This window comes from Anabrus simplex, chromosome 1 (assembly GCF_040414725.1).
Source record: "Anabrus simplex isolate iqAnaSimp1 chromosome 1, ASM4041472v1, whole genome shotgun sequence".
Lineage (NCBI taxonomy): Eukaryota > Metazoa > Arthropoda > Insecta > Orthoptera > Tettigoniidae > Anabrus > Anabrus simplex.
The window spans coordinates 731,677,686-731,701,824 of record NC_090265.1 but is presented as its reverse complement, the minus strand read 5'-3'; the positions used below and the strand labels follow the sequence as shown (position 1 = coordinate 731,701,824).

The 24,139-nt window shown below is 41.0% G+C and overlaps 1 protein-coding gene across 3 annotated transcripts in view; it reads right to left on the bottom strand.

Annotated features, from left to right (window-relative positions):
* Positions 1–9,812, bottom strand: part of Top2 (topoisomerase 2) — a 326,551-nt gene extending 316,739 nt beyond the window's left edge. For 2 of the 3 annotated variants that reach the window (XM_067136110.2, XM_068225185.1), the window contains exons 1-2: positions 9,190–9,313; positions 8,901–9,060 (exon numbers count right to left, since the gene is read on the bottom strand). In XM_067136110.2, the coding sequence (XP_066992211.2) occupies positions 8,901–9,060; positions 9,190–9,207 (178 nt within the window). In that variant the 5' untranslated portion in view covers positions 9,208–9,313. Of the gene's footprint in view, positions 1–8,900; positions 9,061–9,189; positions 9,314–9,515; positions 9,624–9,774 lie in introns of those variants that run through there. The other variant, XM_067136112.2, reaches the window with a different exon arrangement.
* Positions 9,813–24,139: the final 14,327 nt, after the last annotated feature.

The window sequence follows — 24,139 nt, the reverse complement described above, 5'->3', positions numbered from 1 at the left end:
CAGCTTTTGCTCCCGTAAAGATAGTATCGTCTGGGGGCTGACTTCCTTCTTACAAAATACTGTTGATCGCAACTGCGAGCTCAATGCAAGGCTTTACTACGCCTTGATTCAATCTCACTATATTACCATTCTGGGAGAACACACAACCTAAATACTTGAAATTATCAACCTGTTCCAGCTTTGTATCACCAATCTGACATTCAATTCTGTTAAATTTCTTACCTACCGACATCAATTTAGTCTTCAAAAGGCTAATTTTCATACCATACTCATTGCACCTATTTTCAAGTTCCAAGATATTAGACTGCAGGTTTTCGGCACAATCTTCCATTAACACCAAGTCATCAGCATAGGCCAGACTGCTTACTACATTTCCACCTAACTGAATCCCTCCCTGCCATTTTATACCTTTCAGCAGATGATCCATGTAAACTACGAACAGCAAAGGTGAAAGTTTACAGCCTTGTCTAACCCCCGTAAGTACCCCGAACCAAGAACGCATTCTACCATCAATTCTCACTCAAGCCCAAATGCCTTTGATTGATTTTAATAATCTACCTTTAATTCCATAGCCCCCCATCATGGCGAACATCTTTTCCCTCGGTACCCTGTCATATGCTTTTTCTAGATCTACGAAACAAACACAACTGCCTATTCCTCTCATAGCATTTTTCAATTACCTGGAGCATACTGAAAATCAGATCCTGACAGACCCTGTGGTCTGAAACGACACTGGTTTTCATACAACTTCCTCTCAACGACTGATCGCACCCTGCCAAGATGCCAGTGAATACTTTGCCTGGTATACTAATCAATGAGATACCTCGATAGTTGTTGCTATCCTTCCTGTTCCCTTGCTTATAGATAGGTGCAATTACTGCTTTTGTCCAATCTCCAGGTACCTTACCAACACTCCACACTAATTTTACTACTCTATGAAGCCATTTCATCCCTGCCTTCCCACTATACTTCACCATTCCAGGTCTAATTTCATCTATTCCTGCTGCCTTATGATAATGGAGTTTATTTACTATCCTTTCCACTTACTCAAGAATTAAGTTCACCAACATCATTTTCTTCCTCCCCATGAGCTAGACTGTTCGCAACACCACCAGGACGATTTCCTTTTACATCGAGAAGATGTTCAAAATACAGTAGAACCTCAATAATTCAAAATCTGTTAATTCAAAATCCCGCCTAATTCGAAAAAGCTCTCATTCCCGGAAACATGAGATACAGTTTTGCATGTTATTTAAATTGTTTAATTCGAAATACGGATAATTCCTAATTCGAAGTACAATGTCGGCCCCATTACCGAAATTCAGACTTTTAATTCGAAACTGCCTTTACATTTTAAAACAATAGTATGTTACAGAGTAATTTCTACTCGAAATTGATCCGCTCCGCGTCATAATAGAACGCGCATTCCGGAACGTGGAAGGATAGCTTTCCGCACTTACACTCACTTCAATGGGTCTACAGTGCGCTTCATGATTGCTAAATTGAATGAAATCAGAATTCTTTTGTATTCAACCTTTTAAGGAACGCCGTAATATCACGCAATAGGCAGTGTACGGAAAAACAGAATCCGCAAAAACTGGCGATGCCGACAGTTGACGAAAAAGCGTAGCTAAGATAATAAATTCGTAGGCACCGAACAATATTGTCATTGCTGGTGAAACTGCACTGCTTTATTTTAATGCAAGCCCAAACGGTCATATGGTTTTAAATGGGTCGTAGTAGTACATTGCAATGCACATGGGATGGAAGCAAGAAACTTTATCCCCTCGTCATAGGAAAGTTCGATAAACCACAATGTTTTAAGGGTGTCTGGCAGTTTCCATACCAGTACAAAGCATATAAAAATGCAAACAGTACAGAAATCCAAAAAATAATGCATTTGCACAGGGGGACCGGCATAATTTCTCCTCGTCTTTGAATTGTGTGTGATTTTTTTCCTTTCGTTGCATGAGGTTATGTTTGTTAGTGATTCATCTAAGTGCATTATTTGAACACTGTAAATGTACCTTGTTGGATACATTTCGGAAATAGTTTTTTCCATGGCATTTGAAAGGTTTAAACTGTGAATCGAGGTGATTGCATGTACTAATGGGTCTTAGAATACTTTGTGACGCGGCAAGTGTTTACATTTCTGAAGTACGAGAGAAGTACCATGGCGGGAAATCGTACAAGGATAGTCAATAGAAAAGTTCGATTTTAAGGGCATCGGGTACTTCCTTTGTAAATATAAGGCATCTAAAATGCATAAAGTATAGTAATCCGATTAATAAAGCACCAGCACATGGGAGCCAGCATAGATTTCTCCTCGTCTTTGAATCGTGTTTTTTTTTTCTTTCTTTCTTTCTTTCGTTGCGTGAGGTTATGTTTGCCAGCGAGATATTCAAGTGCATTACTTGAATACTGTAAATGCTCCTTCTTGGATACATTTTGGGAATAGTTCCTTTTTCATGGCATTTGAAGGGTATAAACTGTGAATCAAGGTTAACTGCATGCAGTAACGGGCTATAGAATATTTTGTAACGCTGCAAGGGTTGGTACTTCTAAATTGCGAATTGGCGGTTAATTCGAAATCACGTAATTCGAAGTCCGATTTTTTAGTCCCAACGACTTCGAATTAACAAGGTTTTGCTGTATTCCCCCACCTCTCCAGTGATTCCCTGAAATCTATTATGAGTTCACCTGAATTACTCAAAACACTGTTCATTTCCTTTTTCCCTCCCTTCCTAAGATTCTTTATTACTGTCCAGAAAGGTTTCCCTGTTGCTTGACCTAGCCTTTCCAGGTTATAACCAAAATCTTCCCACATCTTTTTGGATTCAACAACTACTGTATTTGTTTCGCTCTGTTTCTTTCATATACGTACAAATCCCTGTCTGCCTCGGCCCTTGTTTAGAGGCATTTCTGATAAGCCTTCTTTTTACGTTTACAGGCTGTTCTCACTTCATCATTTCACCAAGATGTTCGCCTTTTCCCATCTTTACACACAGTTGAATTGTTCCTAGGCATTCCCTTGCTGTTTCCATTACAGCATCCCTGTATGCCACCCATTCACTTTCTATATCCTGAACCTGCTTACTGTCTACTGTTCGAAACTTCTCACTAGTCATATCCATGTACTTCTAATTTCCTCGTCCTGGAGATTTTCTACCCTTATTCGTTTGCAGGCAGATTTCACTTTCTCTACCCTCGGCCTCGAGATAGTTCACTACAGATCAGATAGTGGTCAGCATCATCGAAAAATCCGCGGAAAACTCTTATATTCCTAACAGATTTCCTGAATTCGAAGTCTTTTAAGGTATAGTCTATTATGGATCTGGTACCCCTGGCCTCCCATTTGTAGCGGTGAATAGCCTTATGCTTGAAGAATGTATTCGTAACAACTAAACCCATAATAACACAGAAGTCCAGCAAACACTTCCCATTCCCATTAGCTTCCATATCTTCGCCACATTTACCAATCACCCTTTCGTATCCTTCAGTTCTATTTCCAACTCTCGCATTGAAATCGCCCATTAGCACTATCCTATCCTTGCTGTTGACCCTGATCACGATGTCACTCAATGCTTCATAAAACTTGTCAACTTCATCCTCATCTGCACCCTCACATGGTGAATAAACTGGGACAATTCTCGTCCTAATTCCTTCAACTGACAAATCTACCCACATCATTCGCTCATTTACGTGCCTAACTATAACTATGGTGCGTGCAATGGTATTCCTGATAAACAGCCCTACCCCATACTCTGTCCTTCCTTTTCTAACACCCGATATAATGATGATAGGCTTTGTTTATTTATGATTACAGGATTTCATATTTGGCTGAAGATGACGCTCACCACCTTCGAAACCAGTTCCGAGTAAACATAACTTTAGTTTAATTCAAAATTACTGGAAAGGTGGTTTTTTTTTAAATTTTACTTATCTATTATTCTCGGTTCAATATGGACTTAAAAATGAAATTCTAAAATTTAAATAATGGGTTTAATATCAATAAGATCGTTTTAAAAAAGTTTTATCATTAAGGTTTCATTCAGACCTTCTAAAAATTCTTTAAAATAATGATAAAAGGCATTAATAAACACACTTTTCTCCAACTTTAAATACAACTATAAAGTTCAAAATTATTATTAAGCAATAAATTATCTTTCAAGTGGTTCATGGTGTGGGTTACTGTGGTCACGTTCTAGTTCGGGAACCATGGGCAACGGCTGAGTGGCCTAGTATGTGGTCCTGAGATACCAGTTGCTACGAAATGGGAGTAGGTATCGGTGACATTCTGAGTCATGGCCCTCCTTGTGCTCAGGCAGCTAGGACTATACAATCCACTGGAGGTCCCTAACCCTTTAGAGGAGAGAACCGCACTTGGACTATGTGTAAGTAGGGTAGCATCCAGCTTCACGAATTTACCGAGCTCAGAACGTTTTCAGCAAGCCTCGGACCTATGGGAGTAATGAGTCCCACTCCCATCTGACAGCAACTCCTTGGAAACAACTTGGCGTCTAAATGGAATTCGATGGAGACCTATCAATATTAATGGGGCTTATGGGAGAAAATAGAATTGGCTGAGTCAGCTAAGAGGATGCAAATGGATGTGCTAAAAGCAAGTGATATTCGGGTAAGGGGAGATAATGAGGAATGATAGGAGATTATAAAGCGTACTTGATGGGTGTTAAAAAGGGAAGAGCAGAGTATATACATCAGGAATACTATTGCACGCAACATAGTTTCTGTTAGGCACGTAAACGAGCGAAAGATGTGGGTATATTTGGCAGTTGCAGGAATTAGGACAAGAATTGTCTCAGTGTATTCACCATGTGAGGGAGCATATGAGAATGACAAGTTTTATGAAACATTGAGTGACATCATAGTCAAGGTGAACAGCAAGGATAGGATAGTGCTAATTGGTGATTTCAATGCGAGAGTTGGAAACAGAACTGAAGGATATGAAAGGGTGATTGGTAACTAATAGGAATGGGAAGCGTTTGCTGGACTTCTGTGCTAGTATGGGATTAGCAGTTACGAATACATTCTTCAAGCATAAGGCTATTCACTGCTACAGATCCACGATAGACTATATCTTAACAGACTTCGAATTCAGGGAATGTTAAGGATGTATGGGTCTTTTGGGGATTTTTTTATGATACAGACCCCTATCTGATCGGTAGTGAACTAAGTATCTCTAGGCCTACGATAAAGTGAAATCTGCAAATGAATAAGGGTAGAAAATCTCCAGGACGAGAAAATTAGACAGAAGTACATGGATATAAGTAGTGAGAAGTTCCGAATAGTGGACAGTAAACAGGTTCAGGATATAAAAAGAGTACTATCTTTACGACAGGACAGGGATGCTGTAGTAGAAACAGCCAGAGAATGCCTAGGAACGACTGTGTGTAAAGATGGGGAAAAGCGAACATCTTAGTGGAATGATGAAGTGACAGCAGCATGTAAACGTAAAAAGAAGCTTTATCAGAAATGGCTCCAAACAAGGGCCGAGGCAGACAGGGATTTGTATGTAGATGAAAGAAACAGAGCGAAACAAATAGTTGTTGAATCCAAAAAAGTCGTGGGAAATTTTCGGTAACAACCTGGAAAGGCTAGGTCAAGCAGCAGGGAAACCTTTCTGGGCAGTAATAAAGAATCTTAGGAAGGGAGGGAGAAAGGAAATGAACAGTGTTTTGAGTAATTCAGGTGAACTCATAATAGATCCCAGGGAATCACTGGAGAGGTGGAGGGAATATTTTGAACATCTTCTCAATGCAAAAGGAAATCATCCTGGTGGTGTTGTGAACAGCCAAGCTCATGGGGAAGAGGAAAATGATGGTGGGGAAATTATGCTTGAGGAAGTGGAAAGGATGGTAAATTAACTCCTTTATCATAACACAGCAGGAATAGACTAAATCAGACCTGCAATGGTCTAGTGGGAGGGCAGGGATGAAATGGCTTCATAGAGTAGTAAGATTAGCATGGAGTGTTGGTAAAGTATCTTCAGATTGGACAAAAGCAGAAATTGCCCCCATCTATAAGCAAGGGAACAAGAAGGATTGCAAAAACTATCAAGGTACCTCATTGATTAGTATACCAGGCAAAGTATTCACTGGCATCTTGGAAGGGAGGGTGTGATCAGTGGTTGAGAGGAAGTTGGGCGAAATCCAGCATGGTTTCAGACCACAGAGGGGCTGTCAGGATCAGATTTTCAGTATGCGCCAGGTAACTGAAAAATGGTACGAGAGGAATAGACAGTCGCGTTTATATTCACAGAACTAGAGGAAGCTTATGACAGTACCAAGGGAAAAGATGTTCACCATACTGGGGGACTATGAGTAAGGGTAGATTACTAAAATCAATATCATTAGTTCAGCCCGTAGACCGCTATTCACACAGACGCGTAACGACTGTCCTTTGTTTTCTCGCTCGCAGCCTTCTTGGAAAGGATGTTCTGCAGCAGTGCCCAGTGCTGCCAACCTCTGTACTTAGGAACTATGCTTCGAATTGTTCCCCGTTCTTGCTGTCCACGAAGCAACCTTGGGCCCCTAGTTTCGTATACGGCCAGGATAGGGTATAGACAAGACGATTGGTCTGGGCGGTTAGGATTCTTGCTGTGGACAGACCATTGGTCTGGGCGGTTAGAAGCCGCGAAGCGGTGTTAGGCCCCTAGCTTAGTACACGGTTAGGATAGGATCTAGAAAAGACGATTGGTCTGGACGGTTACGATTCTTGCCGTGGACAAGATCATTGGTCTGGATAGTTAGCACTCAGAATATTGAAAACCGGTGGCATTATCTCAAGCAAGGGAGCTACTCAGTTCTGGGATTCGGTAGGAGAAAACTATTTTTCTACGGTAATCTTGCCGAATCTCTCTTTAAGAGCTCGTTCCCCTTAAACGCCCAGGTGCATGCGCTTTTATTGTGCTGCAGTTGGTAACGGATTATCATCAACAGTCATGATGGGAAGGAGATCACATGCCACTTTACATTGGCCAATAAGAATACAAGTAGCTACTTCAGAAATGAACATGGTGTGTAATAATCTTAATTAGGTTATATAAGTAAATGTACTTTTTGGGGCGGGTTGGTGGGTTCTTGGACATCGCAAAGAACACATCTCTCCTCTTAGACGCTCTCCAAGTAAGATTTCACTAATTCCACTCACTTGTAACATTACAAATTACGGCGGTCTACGGGCTACCGTCCAGACCAATCGTCTTTCCTCATGAAACTAGGGGCCTAACACCGCTGTGCGGCTTCTAACCGTCCAGACCAATGGTCTTGTCCACAGCAAGAATCCTAACTATCCAGACCAATGGTCTTGTCCATGGCAAGAATCCTAACCCGTCCAGAGGCAAGAATCTAATAATCACCACCACCAGCTAGTGAAGCAAGCATAGTTCCTAAGTACAGAGGTTGGCAGCACGAGCACTGCTAGAGAACATCCTTTCCGAGTAGGCCGTGAGCGAGGAAACAAACGACAGTCGCCAAGCGTGAGTGGCCCCCGGGCTGGACTGATGCTGCGGTTGGTAACGCATTATGATTAACTTCCCTCACAGGAAGGATATCACGTGCCACTTTACATTGGCCAATAGGAATACAAGAAGCTACTTGAGAAATGAATATGGCGTGTAATAATCTTAATTAGGTTATAAAAGTAAATGTACTTCTTGGGGCGGGTTGGTGGGTTCCTGGACATCGCAATGAACACATCTCTCCTCAGACGCTCTCCAAGTAAGATTGCATTAATTTCCACTCACTTATAACATTACAAATGTAGTGGCCCCCGGGCTGGATTAATACCGATGATGATGCCTGTAGTTTAAAGGGGCCTAACATCGAGGTCATCGGCCCCTGGAACTATTTTGAAGTGCTATATCTCCGCACTTAAGTGGTTTACTTAGCAAACAATTTACTACAAAATTAAATTCTTTTCAAGGTCCACCTATTCAATACAATGACGTTTTATTGTGATTCAATCACATGTCAAATAGTCAAATGGTACCAGTTTCGGCATCTATGTGCCATCATCAGCCTTGGGTACAAATTAAAACAAGATATACATTCCTAAAACATCTAAAACACATTTTAACACATTATAAAATAACATACAATTAATGTGGTGATACATGAGCTCCGTCTGTGTAACAACACGTTCACATGCTGCTCAAGGTTCAAATTGAAGTGGGAAGTCATCTCTAAATACATCGCGATCTTACATGATCAAAGTAAACTTCTCTGGAACCACCTAATATCTAAAGGAACAAATGTCATTCACATAGACAGCATACAACTGTAAAAATTCACCCGGATGCACACAGACTGAATTATGTAACGAACAGCCGGAATTTTAAGAATTTTATATCATACCAATTGTATCATAATTTTATCGTATTTCATGTATCACCACATTAATTGTATGTTATTTTATAATGTGTTAAAATGTGTTTTAGATGTTTTAGGAATGTATATCTTGTTTTAATTTGTACCCAAGGCTGATGATGGCACATAGATGCCGAAACTGGTACCATTTGACTATTTGACATGTGATTGAATCACAATAAAACGTCATTGTATTGAATAGGTGGACCTTGAAAAGAATTTAATTTTGTTGTAATCCCACTTCAATACGGAACCAATGAAATTCATAACTATAAACAATTTACTTTAAAAACTGAAGCAATACACCTGTCAAAGTAAATGTTTCCCCTGAGCACTGGTAAGATAACGTTAGTCTTCATCCATAAAATTGTGCAAGATCTTAAAAATAAACATGACAAAAATGCTGGAAAATACCTACAATTGTTTTCAATTCAGGAAATGTACCATCGATCACATATCAAACTAAAGGTTCACTAGTAGGCCTAAAATCACATTTTAAAAATTAAAACTCACCTATATATGTATCAGGTCTAAGCAAAATATGCTCCAGTTGCGTTTTTTTCTGATAAATCTTTTCAACAGTCAACTTTTTGGATGCAGCCTTAACAGGAGCATCACCGCCCCCAATCCCATTCGGGATTGCCTCCACAGAATTCATTTTGGGAAATGCTTCCTGAAACCATAAGCAAACCAAACTGCAGGACAACAACGTAAATATTTCGTTAACAGTTCTGACAGATTTAAAAGAAACCGGCATAAAATAAGAACCCTTCATCATTTTCTCCATTACAATAAAACACACCTCTACTACTCCAGGCATTTCAGGTTAGATCTGAAATCCTTCAAAGAAAACTAGAATTCCCCCTTAGTATCTTCCAAACAAACACATCTACAGAGAGCCGCTAAATCGTGAACGAAGTTTGTTCATACAATGAAGATGGCTGGTGAAAAAAAATCGAAAACTTATTCGAATTTGACCAATCAAATTCCAACCACCGAATACAGCGCTCCTATTGGTTACCGCCTAACATATGAGCATTGTACAACGAAATATATATAAATAAACTAATATGACCTACCTGGTATTCCATGTAGAATTAAACCTCTAATATTAATGACAATTATTACCTTCTTTAACTTAAGAAAGGTGAAGCCTCTTCGAAATATGGACAGAATGGTTCTTTAACCTCTTTCCCGACGCCAGAGCAGTCTTCCAGAACGTGATCCAAACAAAGGCTGTCAACACAAAACATATCCTCTAGTACATTTCAACCAAAAGATTAAATTTTCTAATATGCGGAACTTATTCATTGCATACAGCAAAAGTAAATAACATTGCCAGAAGACTATAAAATTAGAGTTGTCAGAAAACACTCCAGTTATTTACCCCACAGCGTCAGTTATTCCAGGCCCTCCATATTAGATAGGCAACAAGGTCGATAATCGCACGGAGCATGTACACCAAGAGTTGAATCGTGATAGCCGGTCATGTCAATTCATCAGAGTTTTTCCACACGTAATATTAGTGTAGAAAATACGCATCTTCTTATTCAGTATCTCACTAGGTATACGCGCCGTTTTAATTGGTGATATCGGAAAACGTAATTATTGCGCAAATTCAAACTATACATTAGTAGAAAAGCAGTAAATAAGTACTAAAGAGATCAGAGTATTCAAATTAAACCTGCATTCGCGAAGGAAACGCAAAGGTTGTGCAATAAGTTGTAAAAACTAAAATTCGTAGAAAATATGCATTTGGAATCAAATACTATCATTACTGCTTATTACATGGCAAGAGATTTCTTAGGGCTCGCCGTGGCTCTAGTTAGGGCTGCAGTTACGGGACAACCAGCTGCAGCAGCAGCTACCCGCGCGAGCTAGCGCTACATAAACATTGCTCAGTGTTGAAGCTTTTGAAATACACATTTTATCACGCGCTAGCCAGTAAAAGGAGTGAAACCGCCTGCACTGCAGTCGGTCTCGGTATCCTCGCGCCAGTTGAATCTTGTCAGCAGAGTGGTAATGATGGATTGCGTAAAATTAGGCAATTTAATTTTACTCCATTCCACTCAAATTTTAACATTTTAAAAGAATTATGTACCGGTATAATAATTATGAAAGCCGGCCCCGTGGTGTAGGGGTAGCGTGCCTGCCTCTTACCCGGAGGCCCCGGGTTCGCCAGGTCAGGGATTTTTACCTAGACCTGAGGGCTGGTTCGAGGTCCACTCAGCCTACGTGATTAGAATTGAGGAGCTATCTGACTGCGAGTTGGCGGCCCCGGTCTAGAAAGCCAAGAATAACGGCCGAGAGGATTCGTCGTGCTGACCACACGACACCTCGTAATCTGCAGGCCTTCAGGCTGAGCAGCGGTCGCTTGGTAGGCCAAGGCCCTTCAAGGGCTGTAGTGCCATGGGGTTTGGTTTTTTTTTTTTAATAATAATTATGAAAGAAAATATAGAAAATACAATATTATTATATGATATTCCAAATTATTTAAATATCATAGTGGTATGAAGGCTGGACGGGATTCACTCACTTGTCAGCCTCAGGAGGCCAACTGAGTAGAGGAGGGTTCGATTTCCACCTCAGCCATCCCCGAAGTGGTTTCCCACTTATCCTCCAGGCAAATGCCAGGATGGTACTTCACTTATGGCCTCGGCCGCTTCCTTCCCTCATCCTTATCTATCCCTTCCGATCTTCACATCCCCCCCCCCCCCCCCACAAGGCCACTGTTCCGCATACCAGGTGCTGGTCCTCCTCCCCAGTTATATCCTCAGATCCAAAGTCTCACGCTCCAGGACACTGCCCTTGAGGGGGAAGATGTGAGATCCCTCGCTGAGTCCGAGGTACAAACCAACCTTGGAGGTTAAACAGATTAATAAAGAAAGAAAGATTTTAATTTCTTCAATTCCCTTAACTCGGTGTCACTGCAAGTTTCTCTCTTACTGAAAGGAAATGTTTTTTCTGAGCCTTGTAGTGAAAATCCACAGCCTGTTTCCAGTAATTTGATCGGGTCAGGAATTGAATGAATGAATGAATGAATGAATGAATGAATGAATGAATGAATGAATGAATGAATGAATGAATGAAACCCCCATCAAGCGGCGAGGATAGTAGTTGTGCCGGCTGCCGAAGCCTGTCACACTCCCCTGGGGCAATGATTAATGGCTGACAGATGAAATGAAATGATATTGGAGAGTGTTGCTGGAATGAAAGATGACAAGGAAAACCGGAGTACCTGGAGAAAAACCTGTCCCGCCTCCGCTTTGTCCAGCACAAATCTCACATTGAGTGACCGGGATTTGAACCACGGAACCCAGCGGTGAGAGGCCGGCGGTTTCTGTGCCTTGAGGTAAAGTTATATTATCTAAGATACTATAGTGAAATGTAACTTTACCGAGCTCGATAGCTGCAGTCGCTTAAGTGCGGCCAGTATCCAGTAATCGGGAGATCGTGGGTTCGAGCCCCACTGCCGGCAGCCCTGAAGATGGTTTTCCGTGGTTTCCCATTTTCACACCAGGCAAATGCCGGGGCTGTACCTTAATTAAGGCCACGGCCGCTTCCTTCCACTTCCTAGGCCTTTCCTATCCCATCGTCGCCATATCTGTGTCGGTGCGACGTAAAACAAATAGCAAAAAAAAGAAGAAAAAGAAGAAAAATGTAACTTGTATGGTTATTCAGCTGCAATAAGAGTAAAGTAAAACGTAACTGGCTTCTTTCGATGATATTCGAGAATTTTTTGTTCGGCAGTGTATGCAAACAAGGCGCCGACTTTGGGGGGGGGGGGGGGGGAAGGCGTTGTATGCACCCTAAAATGGTCTTAGGGGGACAGAGTGCTATTTTGCCCCCCTCCCTCTCTCCAAAAAAAATTCTCCTCCTAGATGTTAAGTCCCCTTAGAACGTGCAGTTTGGTAGCCTTCGAAGGTTGCTAAGGCGTTAAATCTGGAGAAGGTGGTAGATGGTTTTATATCAAGAAATGAGATTAGAAAGCGGGAATTCCTTCAGAGAACTACATTTCCCCAATGGAGACTGTTCAGGCGCTAAATCTGGTGGTAATATATAGTAATATACAGTAATATACAGTAATAGTACATTTCTTCAGAAAATGCACAGTATTTACTGAAGCAAGTTCTACATTCTTTTACTTGTAATTATTTTTGATAGCTTTGTACATAAAACATTCCTTCAAAATATTTATGAATCAAGTTCTATTTTTCTGTTTACTTTTGAATATTATTGAAAACTCCGTACAGAAGACTCGTTCAAAAATGTATTTGAGAAACAAGCTCTATTATTGTTCTGTTCGTTTGTGAATATTGTTATTATATAGGAGTGTTTACATTAATAGTTGTTCCTCATTTCACATGCATACTTTCATGTTAATCAGCCCTCACCCCCCCCCCCCCCCACAAAAAATAATTACCGCTGTATGCATACTATACAACTGCCATAAGATTTAAATTTACACTGCATTTTTTAAAACCCGTTTTTGTACCTGTGTTGTGTTTGAGTCATCAGTTCATGGACTGGTTTGTTGCAGCTATCCATGCCACCCTATCCTGTGCTAACCTTTTCATTTCTACGTAACTATTGCATCCTACTTCTGCTCTAATCTGCTTGTCATATTCATACCTTGGTCTACCCCTACCGTTCTTACCACCTACACTTCCTTCAAAAACCAACTGAATAAGTCCTGGGTGTCTTAAGATGTGTCCTATCAGTCTATCTCTTCTTCTCGTCAAATGTAGCCAAATCGATCTTCTCTCGCCAATTCGATTCAGTATCTCTTCATTCGCGATTCGATCTATCCACCTCACCTTCAGCATTCTTCTGTAACACCACATTTCAAAAGCTTCTATTCTCTTTCTTTCTGAGCTAGTTATCGTCCATGTTTCACTTCCATACAATGCCACGCTCCACACGAAAGTCTTCAAAACATCTTTCTAATTCTTATATCAATGTTTGAAGTAAGCGAATTTCTTTTGTTAGATTAGTAAAAGGGCATATTTTTTGCCCTGGGTGTCTCCACTATTTCAACCCTCTCCCCACCGAAAAAAATACGAAGAGTGTTCACGAATCACGGCTGTCTGAGGAACTTTGGGCTGTTCGATCGGGAGTGTAGTTCGTTAAAAGTGAGAAAATGTGTAGTGTTTCATTTGATCGAGTATTTCATATGAAAGTATTGCTTTTAATCGCGCAATTCCTACTGACATCATTGCAATGTATGTTCATTTCAGTTCGGAAAACCACTCAGACAGTCTTTCTGAGGATGTAAAAAGGCAGGTGGAGAGTGAGTGTGTGCCATTATAATGAAAACTCCCCAACATGATTGTGACTGATGGTATGCAAGCGGGTCTACCATTACAGTGAAAATTCCCTAACTCAGTCTTCATATGAGAAAAGATGTTTGGTGACTTCCCCTTCACGTTTCTAGGGTAACGTTAAGAGCTATGCAATTTAATACAATCATGCTCACAACGTGTACACTAGAATTCCGTATACAATGTAGAATTCCGTAGCGAAGCACGGGTACATCAGCTAGTAATTAAAGAAAATAAAGGAAAGAATTAGCTGATAAGACAACAGGGCTTGTGCAAAATGCTTTTTTCTATAATTCCTAGTTTCAGCCGGCAAAAATGCGAATAAAAATGTAATATGTTCTCCCTCTCGCCCCCCTAGTCGCCGCTACTGTTCAGGATGGCCTAATAAAAGCACACATACATATTCAAACACAAATAATTTTAACCAGTTATTAATGGCCACACTTACTAATTACCAGTCTATTTACAAATCTCTCTGGAGCCCCCGTGGCTCAGACGGCAGCGCGTCGGCCTCTCACCGCTGGATACCGTGGTTCAAATCCCGGTCGTTCCATGTGAGATTTGTGCTGGACAAAGCGGAGGCGGGACAGGTTTTTCTCCGGGTACTCCGGTTTTCCCTGTCATCTTTCATTCCAGCAACACTCTCCATTCTCATTTCATAGCATCTATCAGTCATTAATAAATCACTTTGGGAGTGGCGACCCCATCGTACTAATAGCCTATATCTGCTTCATTCATTCCATACCTGACCCGCTCAATGACTGGAAAACAGGTTGTAGGTTTTCATTTTTTAATTACAAATCTCTCTACCTTATGGCGCAGCAAGGGTCCAGCCAGGCCGATGACCTTCGATGTTAGGCCCCTTAAAACACCAAGTAGGGTCCAGCCCTGTTCCTTTACCTGGGATACTAATCCTTACTTTCACTTTCCCCCCAAGTCCAGTCACCTCCTACAGCCACTGTGCGTAGACAGCTGGATTTGAGCACAGTCCCCTTGGCTATACATCACACGACGACTGTTCGTCGGTTCGACTCAGTCCAGTACTTTGCACAGTCCTATGCAGTGAGCAACGGAACAGCTCGACAGTATTCAACAGCAGGACGATACTCACAACGGCGAACATTAGTACAGGTCCATTTATCCTTGCACTCACGATAGCGCGTTTCTTCGCTGGCTCACAGTGATTCTCAGTCCACAGAATTACAAGAACACACAGTACACCCTACCGTTCTGTCGCCTCTAGTTACACCCTCACTGGTCTCTCCGACGCTACAACAACAACTCCTGGTTCAAACCTCGATGGGACACTAGCGACAGCCAACACCTCTGTCGCCCTCAGCCCAGTCATCGAACCCCAACTCACTGGCTCCACCTCGGAGCCCAACTTTCACTCACTCTAACACTGACTCCCACACGGAGTCCAACTCTGACTGACTGTCCGCTGCTAGCCTCTCTTTTTATAGCTCACGTGATTTGATACAGAAAGTTCACGATGTTACTACAGGCAGAACATTACCGTTGAATCTCCAAGGAACTCGCAGGTAAGCCGGCCGCCGAGAACAATACACGGAAAGGCCTGCTCCACCCCTCAAGCCGGCTGGGAGATTCCAGGTCGTCTGAGTCACCAGCTCCTTCCTGGAAGTACCGAAAGGGGCTACCACGGGGCCGGAACATAACAACATGTATGCGGTGGATATCGTGCTCGCCTCGAGGTCCAGCAAGGAACTGCAAGAGACACTCGATGCACTGCTGAAGTGGACACAAGAGAACAAACTGCACTTAAACGATGACAAGACAGTCTCAATGGCGTTTAGGAAAGGTGGAAAAGCATCAGAGTTTTACATACACGGCAGACCTCTGAACAATGTATCGAGCTTCAAGTATTTGGGAGTCACATTGCTAACTAGGGGTAATGTCTTCTCTATTCACATCAATGACAGGATGAACGCCATCAATAACATAAAGAATCTAAGTAAGCTGTCTATCAAAACAGCGCTGACATTATTTGATTTCAAAGTCTCACCCGTGCTCACGTATTGTCTGGAAATTGTATGGCGACGTCTGAAAATGAAGCAGTTTGAGCAACTACAGTTCAGTTTCTTATGAGATTCGACTAGATATTTGAGCGCTGCCATTTGGCGGATGCTAAGTGAATTAATAAACAGCCAATCATAGGCAGTCGATCGGTCCGATAGAGCACGTTATACTCTAGTTCCGGTTACCAGTGTTGTCGATCGGCTGTTTACTATAACCATGTGCTATCAGCTGTGTGCTGTATTGTGGTCAGTTCTTTTTTGCGGTCTTTGTCAAGTTCACTCGGTCATTCTTGACAAAGCACCAACACTAGCTAGAAATAATGAGTTGATTGAGTGGTCCAAGCAGCACAATATTTCGGTTCGCGATAACATGAGGAAGGGGGGATCTCATGCAACTCGTGAAACAAAACAAGCCCTAGTACCCAGTGTACGTGGTGGATGAAATATCCAGGAGGCGTGGGCATAAAGTTGTTCGCCTTCCACCATACCACTGCCATTTTAACGCCATACATTTGATTTGGGCCCAAGTGAAGGATTATGCAGCTGTGAATAACCGACTCTTCACAGTTTCGGAAGTTGAAATACTTCTGTGGGAACCCGTAGGCCGTGTAAGTGCAGGCTGTGAGACACAATCCGAGATGCGTGAAGTTTGAGAGAGAGAAAGTAGCTCAGGTGATTATGTTGAAGACGTTATAATCTCGTTACGGCCAGGCGAGAATGAAACCTCAACAAACGATGACAATGCCGATAGTGACTCAGAAATGAGTGGAGTATTCCCTTTGTAGGATTTTTTTCTTCCTTGGGAGGAACTGAGCTGTTCTAAATAGTGAGCAAAAATGTCATTCTTGTGTTTTATCTGTTCGAGCATTGATCTGTTTTTATCTTAGAGCCTTATCCTAAATATGTTATGTGCTATTGTTAACCTTATGTGAGTTTTGCATATTGCTACATATAATAGATTTTTTTGTTAGTTGCTTTACGTCGCACCGACACAGATAGGTCTAATGGCGACGATGGGATAGGAAAGGTCTAGAAGTGGGAAGGAAGTGGCCATGGCCTTAATCGCACGGCCAACTCGCCCGGTAAATAATTGATTCTGGACTTGCTTTCGAGTATATACAGTGCATTTCCGTTCGTGTTGTGTGTTGTGAACCAGCTGTTTGTATTCGTAACAATTTGGCACCAATATCTGACTTCCGGTTAACTGTCAAGTCGAAACCCATAGAAAATGATCTATCGAGAAAGTGAAAGGCAGTGGCGTGCACTGAACCCCATCTTCCTCAGCGCTGCTGGGGAAAATTATTTTGTACTTGCATTTTCTTATTATTCCTTAGAATGCTTTTTATCAAGTTTATAAAACTGCAAACAGCTAAGTCAAGCCAAATAGGCTACAGCTGTTTCGAAAATCTGCTCGCTCTACACAAATACAATAGAGACAATACGCGACAGTCTGCGAGATATCGACGGACAGCGATTAGAGCTCTGTCTAGCGGAGTGACCTGGAGTTACTGATTCTGTCATAGGAGCACGTGTATTTGTTTGTGAAGTTTTTGGCGTTATTTATGCGTTTGCATTAAGTTGACATAAGTAAATAGTAGCGTGTGTCATTCCTATATATCTCCTCTTAATATAAGTGGAAAGATATGTGCTGTGTTTGGCTGCAATAACTATGAAGTGCAGAAGGATTCGCGGTCTTCCGTTTCCCTCGTGACAAGAAAATGTAAGTAAATATTGTGTTTGCATACATATTCTTCCAGTTGCAAAGAGATTTTTGTAGTTCTTCCTAAACTTATGTCCTGCGCGGCACATACTTTAACTGGCTTAAAATATAATAAGCTCATTTTATTGTATACTGCAGAAGTTAACCTTCAATATCGATGTGTTGTTGTATGTGTGATCTGTGGGTTTTGATTTAATTCAGGAAAACGCATATGTGTGTGGCTGGTTGTGTTCCAAGTTACCCCATTTGGAATGCCCTATTGCGTTGTCAAGCACTGAAGAAAATATGGGTGACTTAAGAAATGTACATATTTTGTTGAAACATTATGATGATGCAAATTTGCTTTACCCTAATGTAATGGCAAGTATTGCTTATAGGGAAATTTTGAATGCCTTTGAGGCTAAATTTATAGATTTTTTCTGTTAGTAGGCTTCAAGTTAAGGGGAAAATTGTCCAGCTCTTAAATGTTAATTCATTGAATCATGTGTGTAAGGAATGTGCCGATATACTTATTGACAAGTCTCTTTAATGTGATGATACAATGTTCTTAAATGAGAAAAAGAAGACAAATCTAGCCGTGAAAGTTCAGGCAAGAATACTAAATCTAAAAAAGTAATGCACAAATGAAAGATCAAGCCCTTCCACAGCAGTTCATTTCACATCTTGAGTATATGTCTAATTTCAGTCTATAAATAATAACCTGTTAAATAATTCTTCACCGGACGAGTTGGCCGCGCGGTTAGAGGCGCGCAGCTGTGAGCTCGCATCCGGGAGATAGTGGGTTCGAATCCCACTGTCGGCAGCCCTGAAGATGGTTTTCCGTGGTTTCCCATTTTCACACCAGGCAAATGCCGGGGCTGTACCTTAATTAAGGCCACGGCCGCTTCCTTCCAATTCCTAGGCCTTTCCTATCCCATCGTCGCCATAAGACATATCGGTGTCGGTGCGACGTAAAGCAAATAGCAAAAAAAAAAAAAAAAAAAAAATAGAATCCCACTGTCGGCAGACCTGAAGATGGCATTCCATGGTTTCCCATTTACACACCAGGCAAATGCTGGGGCTGTACCTTAATTAAGGCCACGACCGCTTCCTTCCCATTCCTAGGCCGTCATGTCCCATCGTCGCCATAAGACCTATCTGTGTCGGTGCTACGTAAAGCAAACAGCAAAAAAAACAAAAAAAAAACAAAAAACCACTTCATTTATCCAGAATTGCTTTAACAACTTTGAAGTTAATATCTTAATAACACTTTCTTCCTAGACGTAATTTATTTATCCATTTCCGTATATGCATTTCCATTGATATTTTAATTTAGCGCGAATTTCCAGGTCACGTCACTAGGAGAGCCACTTGCGAATTGTCTCCCATTTTAACAAAGCTAAATCTTGAAGTGTCGCGTATTGTCTCTACTGTATTTGCTCTATAGCAGTTCAGCACTCTCCAGTGACCTGGATTTCTCTGCCGGCGCGAAATTGAGGTCCCTGTGTTGACGTATGCGCTCGAAGCCTCCTTGTCCTTGGGGGGGGGGGGGGGGCACCCTCGAGATTCACACCGTCTTACGGCGACGGACCAGACATAGTCCAAATACTTTGTAAACGTCCTGCAGGGGAATCGGCCGCGCATGTGGGGAGAGGCAATCAAAGGAGACGGCATCGTCTCCCACTCCTCTCGCCGCCCTGTCTTCGTCTACACATCGTGCTAAGAACTGTACGCATTGGCTGAACACAACGTGTTAATAAGCAAATTCAGAGATAGCGAACCGGTAAGAAAGAGAGCGCGCTTCTTAGACCTCCTACACTACCTACATGACCACGGCCCACCAATTACTCAGAAGGGCGTTTAGAAAGTATTTGGACTATAGCTTGGGTAAGGTAAGGTAACTTAGTTGTAGTACTTAACACTCTAAGTATTCAGCGCCACACGTCAGAGGCTACAAGAAAAATGGCAATATGTTAAAAGTATAGAGCTATTTCATGAAATCAATTTTAATTGAAGTATATATTTTATATTTGGATTTCGGTAGGTATAAAATGTTTGGGATTATTCATTGATGGTACGTGTTTCCCACGTCTGCCGTCGCTGTACCTACACTCAGTAAGCGAGTGAAACTGTAAAATATCGTCTAACGTTTGCTCACTGAGTTCAGGTTAGGATTTTAAGTCGAAAGAAAAGTTCCATCACATTTCTGTGAAAACCATGACAGTGTGATTAAAATCAATCAATCAATCAATCAATCAATCAATCAATCAATCAATCAATCAATCAATCAATCAATCAATCAATCAATCAATCAATCACTACTGATCTGCATTTAGGGCAGTCGCCTAGGTGGCAGATTCCCTATCTGTTGTAATCCTAGTCTTTTCTTAATTGATAGCAAAGAAATTGGAAATTTATTGAACATCTCCCTTGGTAAGTTATTTCAATCCCTAACTCCCCTCCCTATAAACGAATATTTGCCCGAATTCATCTCTTGAATTCCAACTTTATCTTCATATTGTGATCTTTCCTATTTTTAAAGACACCACTCAAACTTATACGTCTACTGATGTCATTCCACGCCATCTCTCCATTGTCAGCTCGGAACATACCACTTAGTCGAGCAGCTCGTCTCCTTTCCCCCCAAGTCTTCCCAGCCCAAACATTGCAACATTTTTGTGACGCTATCTTTTGTCGGAAATCACCCAGAACAAATCGAGCTGCTTTTCTTTGGATTTGTTTCAGTTTTTGAATCAAGTAAACCTGGTGAGGGTCCCATACACTGGAACCAATACTCTAGTTGGGGTCTTACCAGAGGCTTATATGCCCTCTCCTTTACATCCTTACTACAACCCCTAAATACCCCCATAACCATGTGCAGAGATATGTACCCTTTATTTACAATCATATTTATGTAATTACCCCAATGAAGATATTTCCTTATATTAAGACCTGGGTACTTGCAATGATCCCCAAAGAGAACTTTCACCCCATCAACGCAGTAATTAAAACTGAGAGGACTTTTCCTATTTGTGAAACTCACAACCTGACTTTTAACCCCGTTTATCATCATATCATTGCCTACTGTTCATCTCACAACATTATCGAGGTCATTTTGCAGTTGATCACAATCTTGAAACTTATTTATTACTCTGTAAAAAATTACATCATCTGCAAAAAGTCTTATCTGTGATTCCACTTCTTTACACATATCATAGATATATATGAAAACATAAAGGTCCAATAATACTGCATTGAGGAATTCCCCTCTTAATTATTACAGGCTACCCTAATTCTCCGAGATCTATTTTCTAGAAACACAGCCACCCATTCAGTCACTCTTTTGTCAAGTCCAGTTGCACTCATTTTTGTCAGTAGTTTCCCATGATCTATCCTATCAAATGCCTTAGACAGGTCAATCGCTATAAAGTCCAATTGACCTCCAATTCCAAGATATCTGCTATATCTTGCTGGAATCCTACAAGTTGCGCTTCAGTGGAATAACCTTTCCTAAATCCAAACTGCCTTCTATCAAACCAGTTATTAATTTCGCAATCATGCCTAATATAATCAGAAAGAATGCTTTCCCAAAGCTTACATGCAATCCATGTCAAACTGACTGGCCTGTAATTTTCAGCTTTATGTCTATCACCCTTTCCTTTATACACAAGGCCTACTATAGCAACTCTTCATTCATTTGGTATATATCCTTCATGCAAACAATTATCAAATAAGTACTTCAGATGTGGTACTATATCCCAACCCATTGTCTTTAGTATATCCCCCGAAACCTTATCAATTCCAACTTTTGTATCTTACTGTAAATGTCATTTTTGTCATAGGTAAATTTTAATACTTCTTTAGTATTAGTCACCTCGTCTATCTGGAAATTATCCTTGTATCCAACAATCTTTACATACTGCTGACGGAATACTTCTGCCTTTTGAAGATCATCGCATACACACTCCCCCCGTTCATTATTGATTCCTGGGATGTCCTTCTTGGAACCTGTTTCTGCCTTAAAGTACCTATACATACTCCTCCATTTTTCACTAAAATTTGTATGACCGCCAATTATGCTTGTCATCATGTTATCCTTAGCTGACTTCTTGCTAGATTCAATTTCCTAGTAAGTTCCTTCAATTTCTCCTTACTTCCACAGCAATTTCTAACTCTATTTCTTTCCAACCTGCACCTCCTTCTTTTTAGTCTCTTTACTTCTCTGTTATAATATAGATTACGATGCGTCACTGGGTGAAACGGTAAGTACATTGTTTAAAATCTACTGTAGCTTATGTTATAATGCTACCGTGAATACCAATTTGGAAATGATAATGTGCTGGGAATGAGATGTTCTTTTTTATTTTTTTAAATTATTTTTTTGCAACTGAGGTAAGTAACGTGTTCAACGCACGCTACTGAGTGACAGCAATTTCTTTTCTGGAAAAGAACACTGTGTGTTCGAAATATACATCTTCAAGGCCCGTGTACGAGTTAACATGCGAATCTTTCTACGTACAGAGCCTTCGTTATCATCACCTGCCGCTACCAACTACGCCAAGTTACGTGCAGTTCGTTGAGAAATTCAGAGCAAAGCAGAGAGACATATGGAAGGTATTTTACTCGACGGACGCAATGATGTTCAAAGACTGGCAAGGAAGAGGATATGAGCTCAGACACTTGGTTACACGCTTGTGGAAAACCAACAAGTTCCATCAACCGTCACGGGCTGTCTTTGTGAATGTTGTGGCAAGATCTGTGCATATTATGATTTGTACTTGTTGGCATGAATCTCTAACAGATTTTGGCAAAGATGAATAATCTGATGTTATTATTTAATGTAAATTCGGTTTTGCCCATTGCTTCGGTACAATTTATTGTGGTTAAAGAACTATTATCACCGCACTTAAGAGAAGTTAGCGTGCTGGCATGTTGGCGTTTGGTTCAAGCGTACCCGGGTTCGATTCCCGGCCAGGTCGGGAATTTTAACCTTAATTGGCTATTTCCACTGGCCCGGGGAATGTGTGTGTGTGTGTCGTCCTTAAAACAGAAAATACAAAGTAAACAAAGAAAGAAAAATAAGAAAAAGGATCAGTAAAAAAAAGAAAAAAACATCGTCTATGACCTGCATTCAGGACGTCTTACAGGTGGCAGATTCCCTATGAATTGTTTTCCCATCCCTTACTCCCCGTCCTATAAATTAATATTTCCACAGTCTGAATATGTGAATTCCAATTTTTATCTTCATATTATGATCATTCCTTATTTTAAAATACCTCTTAAGCTTATTCATCTACTACAATGCCATTCCACACCATCTCTCCACTGACAGCACGGATCATACCTCCTAGTCTTCTCTTTCTAAGCTCGCTTAATGATCCTCAAGTCCAACGCACCGCACGTTACTGAGTGAAAGCATTTTTTTTTTTCTGGAAAAGAACACCATGTGTCTCGAAATATACACCTTCAAGGCTTGTGTACGAGTTAACATGCGAACCTTTCTACGTAGAGGGCCTTCGTTATCACCTGTCGCTGCCAACTACGCCACCACTACTGACGCCGTGCTTAGCCGGTTCGAATCCTATCGGTGGAGATCATTTTCACCATCAGAATGTTGGCCGGCAGGGTAGGAGAGGGGGGGGGGGGGGTATACAAATTCTAATCACTAGATTGCGTGTCAAAAGCCTGGATTAAATTTCAAACCTCTCTGCAGTGTTTATATGGAGTGAGGGTATGTGACGCTGTTGATGGTGATTCCCCCGTCGGATGACGACGTAAAGCCTTCAGCAGACCCGTTGGTGCTATTTGACAGGAGTAGGCTATGTGGTGGCCCCCGGTTTTAGCCTCTTTCTACCACATTACCATCCCCACATCCAGTCACGCAGGTCGCCTACGGGAGTCAAATCAAAAGAACAGCACCTGGCGAGCCGAACATGTCCTCGGACACTCCCGGCACTAAAGGCATACGTCATTTCATTTCATCTCCAGGTTCTTAGGTGTAAAGGATCATCGGGTTTCAGACAGAACATTGCAAAACATCGGGAAACATCTCTCCACATCAACGGATGTAAGGGTCTTACTCTTACTCTTCAAAAACACTCACATCAAAATGTTCTCCTTTCAATATTTCACGTATCTTGGACATAATATGATACCCCTGGGCAGTAGCGGCTCGTGGCTCAAATGCCAGGTGGGGCTAATGTGGGTATTATTATTATTATTATTATTATTATTATTATTATTATTATTATTATTATTATTATTATTATTATTATTATTATTATTATTATTTCTTGCGAACCGGCCAAACTTAGGACCACGCCAATACCACTTCACTTCCTTCTTATCATCCCTTCTTCTTTCCTCTTTCTCCACAGTGCCTTCATTCTTTCAGAATGTTGGGCTCCTCTCTTCAGTCCGTCTTCCCCCTCTGCGCTCTTTCTTTTCTGTCACAGAACTTTTATGTTGTAAAGTCTTTTCCTGAATTGGTCTCTATCACGACATTCTTCATCTGTAATTCCTAACCTCTTGAGTTCTTCCTTCATCTGCTTGGCATATCCCCCCTGGCTCTTCAAGTAGTATATTTTTCAGATAAATAAGTAAATAAATAAATAAATAAATAAATAAATAAATAAATAAATAAATAAATAAATAAATAAATAAATAAATAAATAAATAAATAAATAAATAAATAAA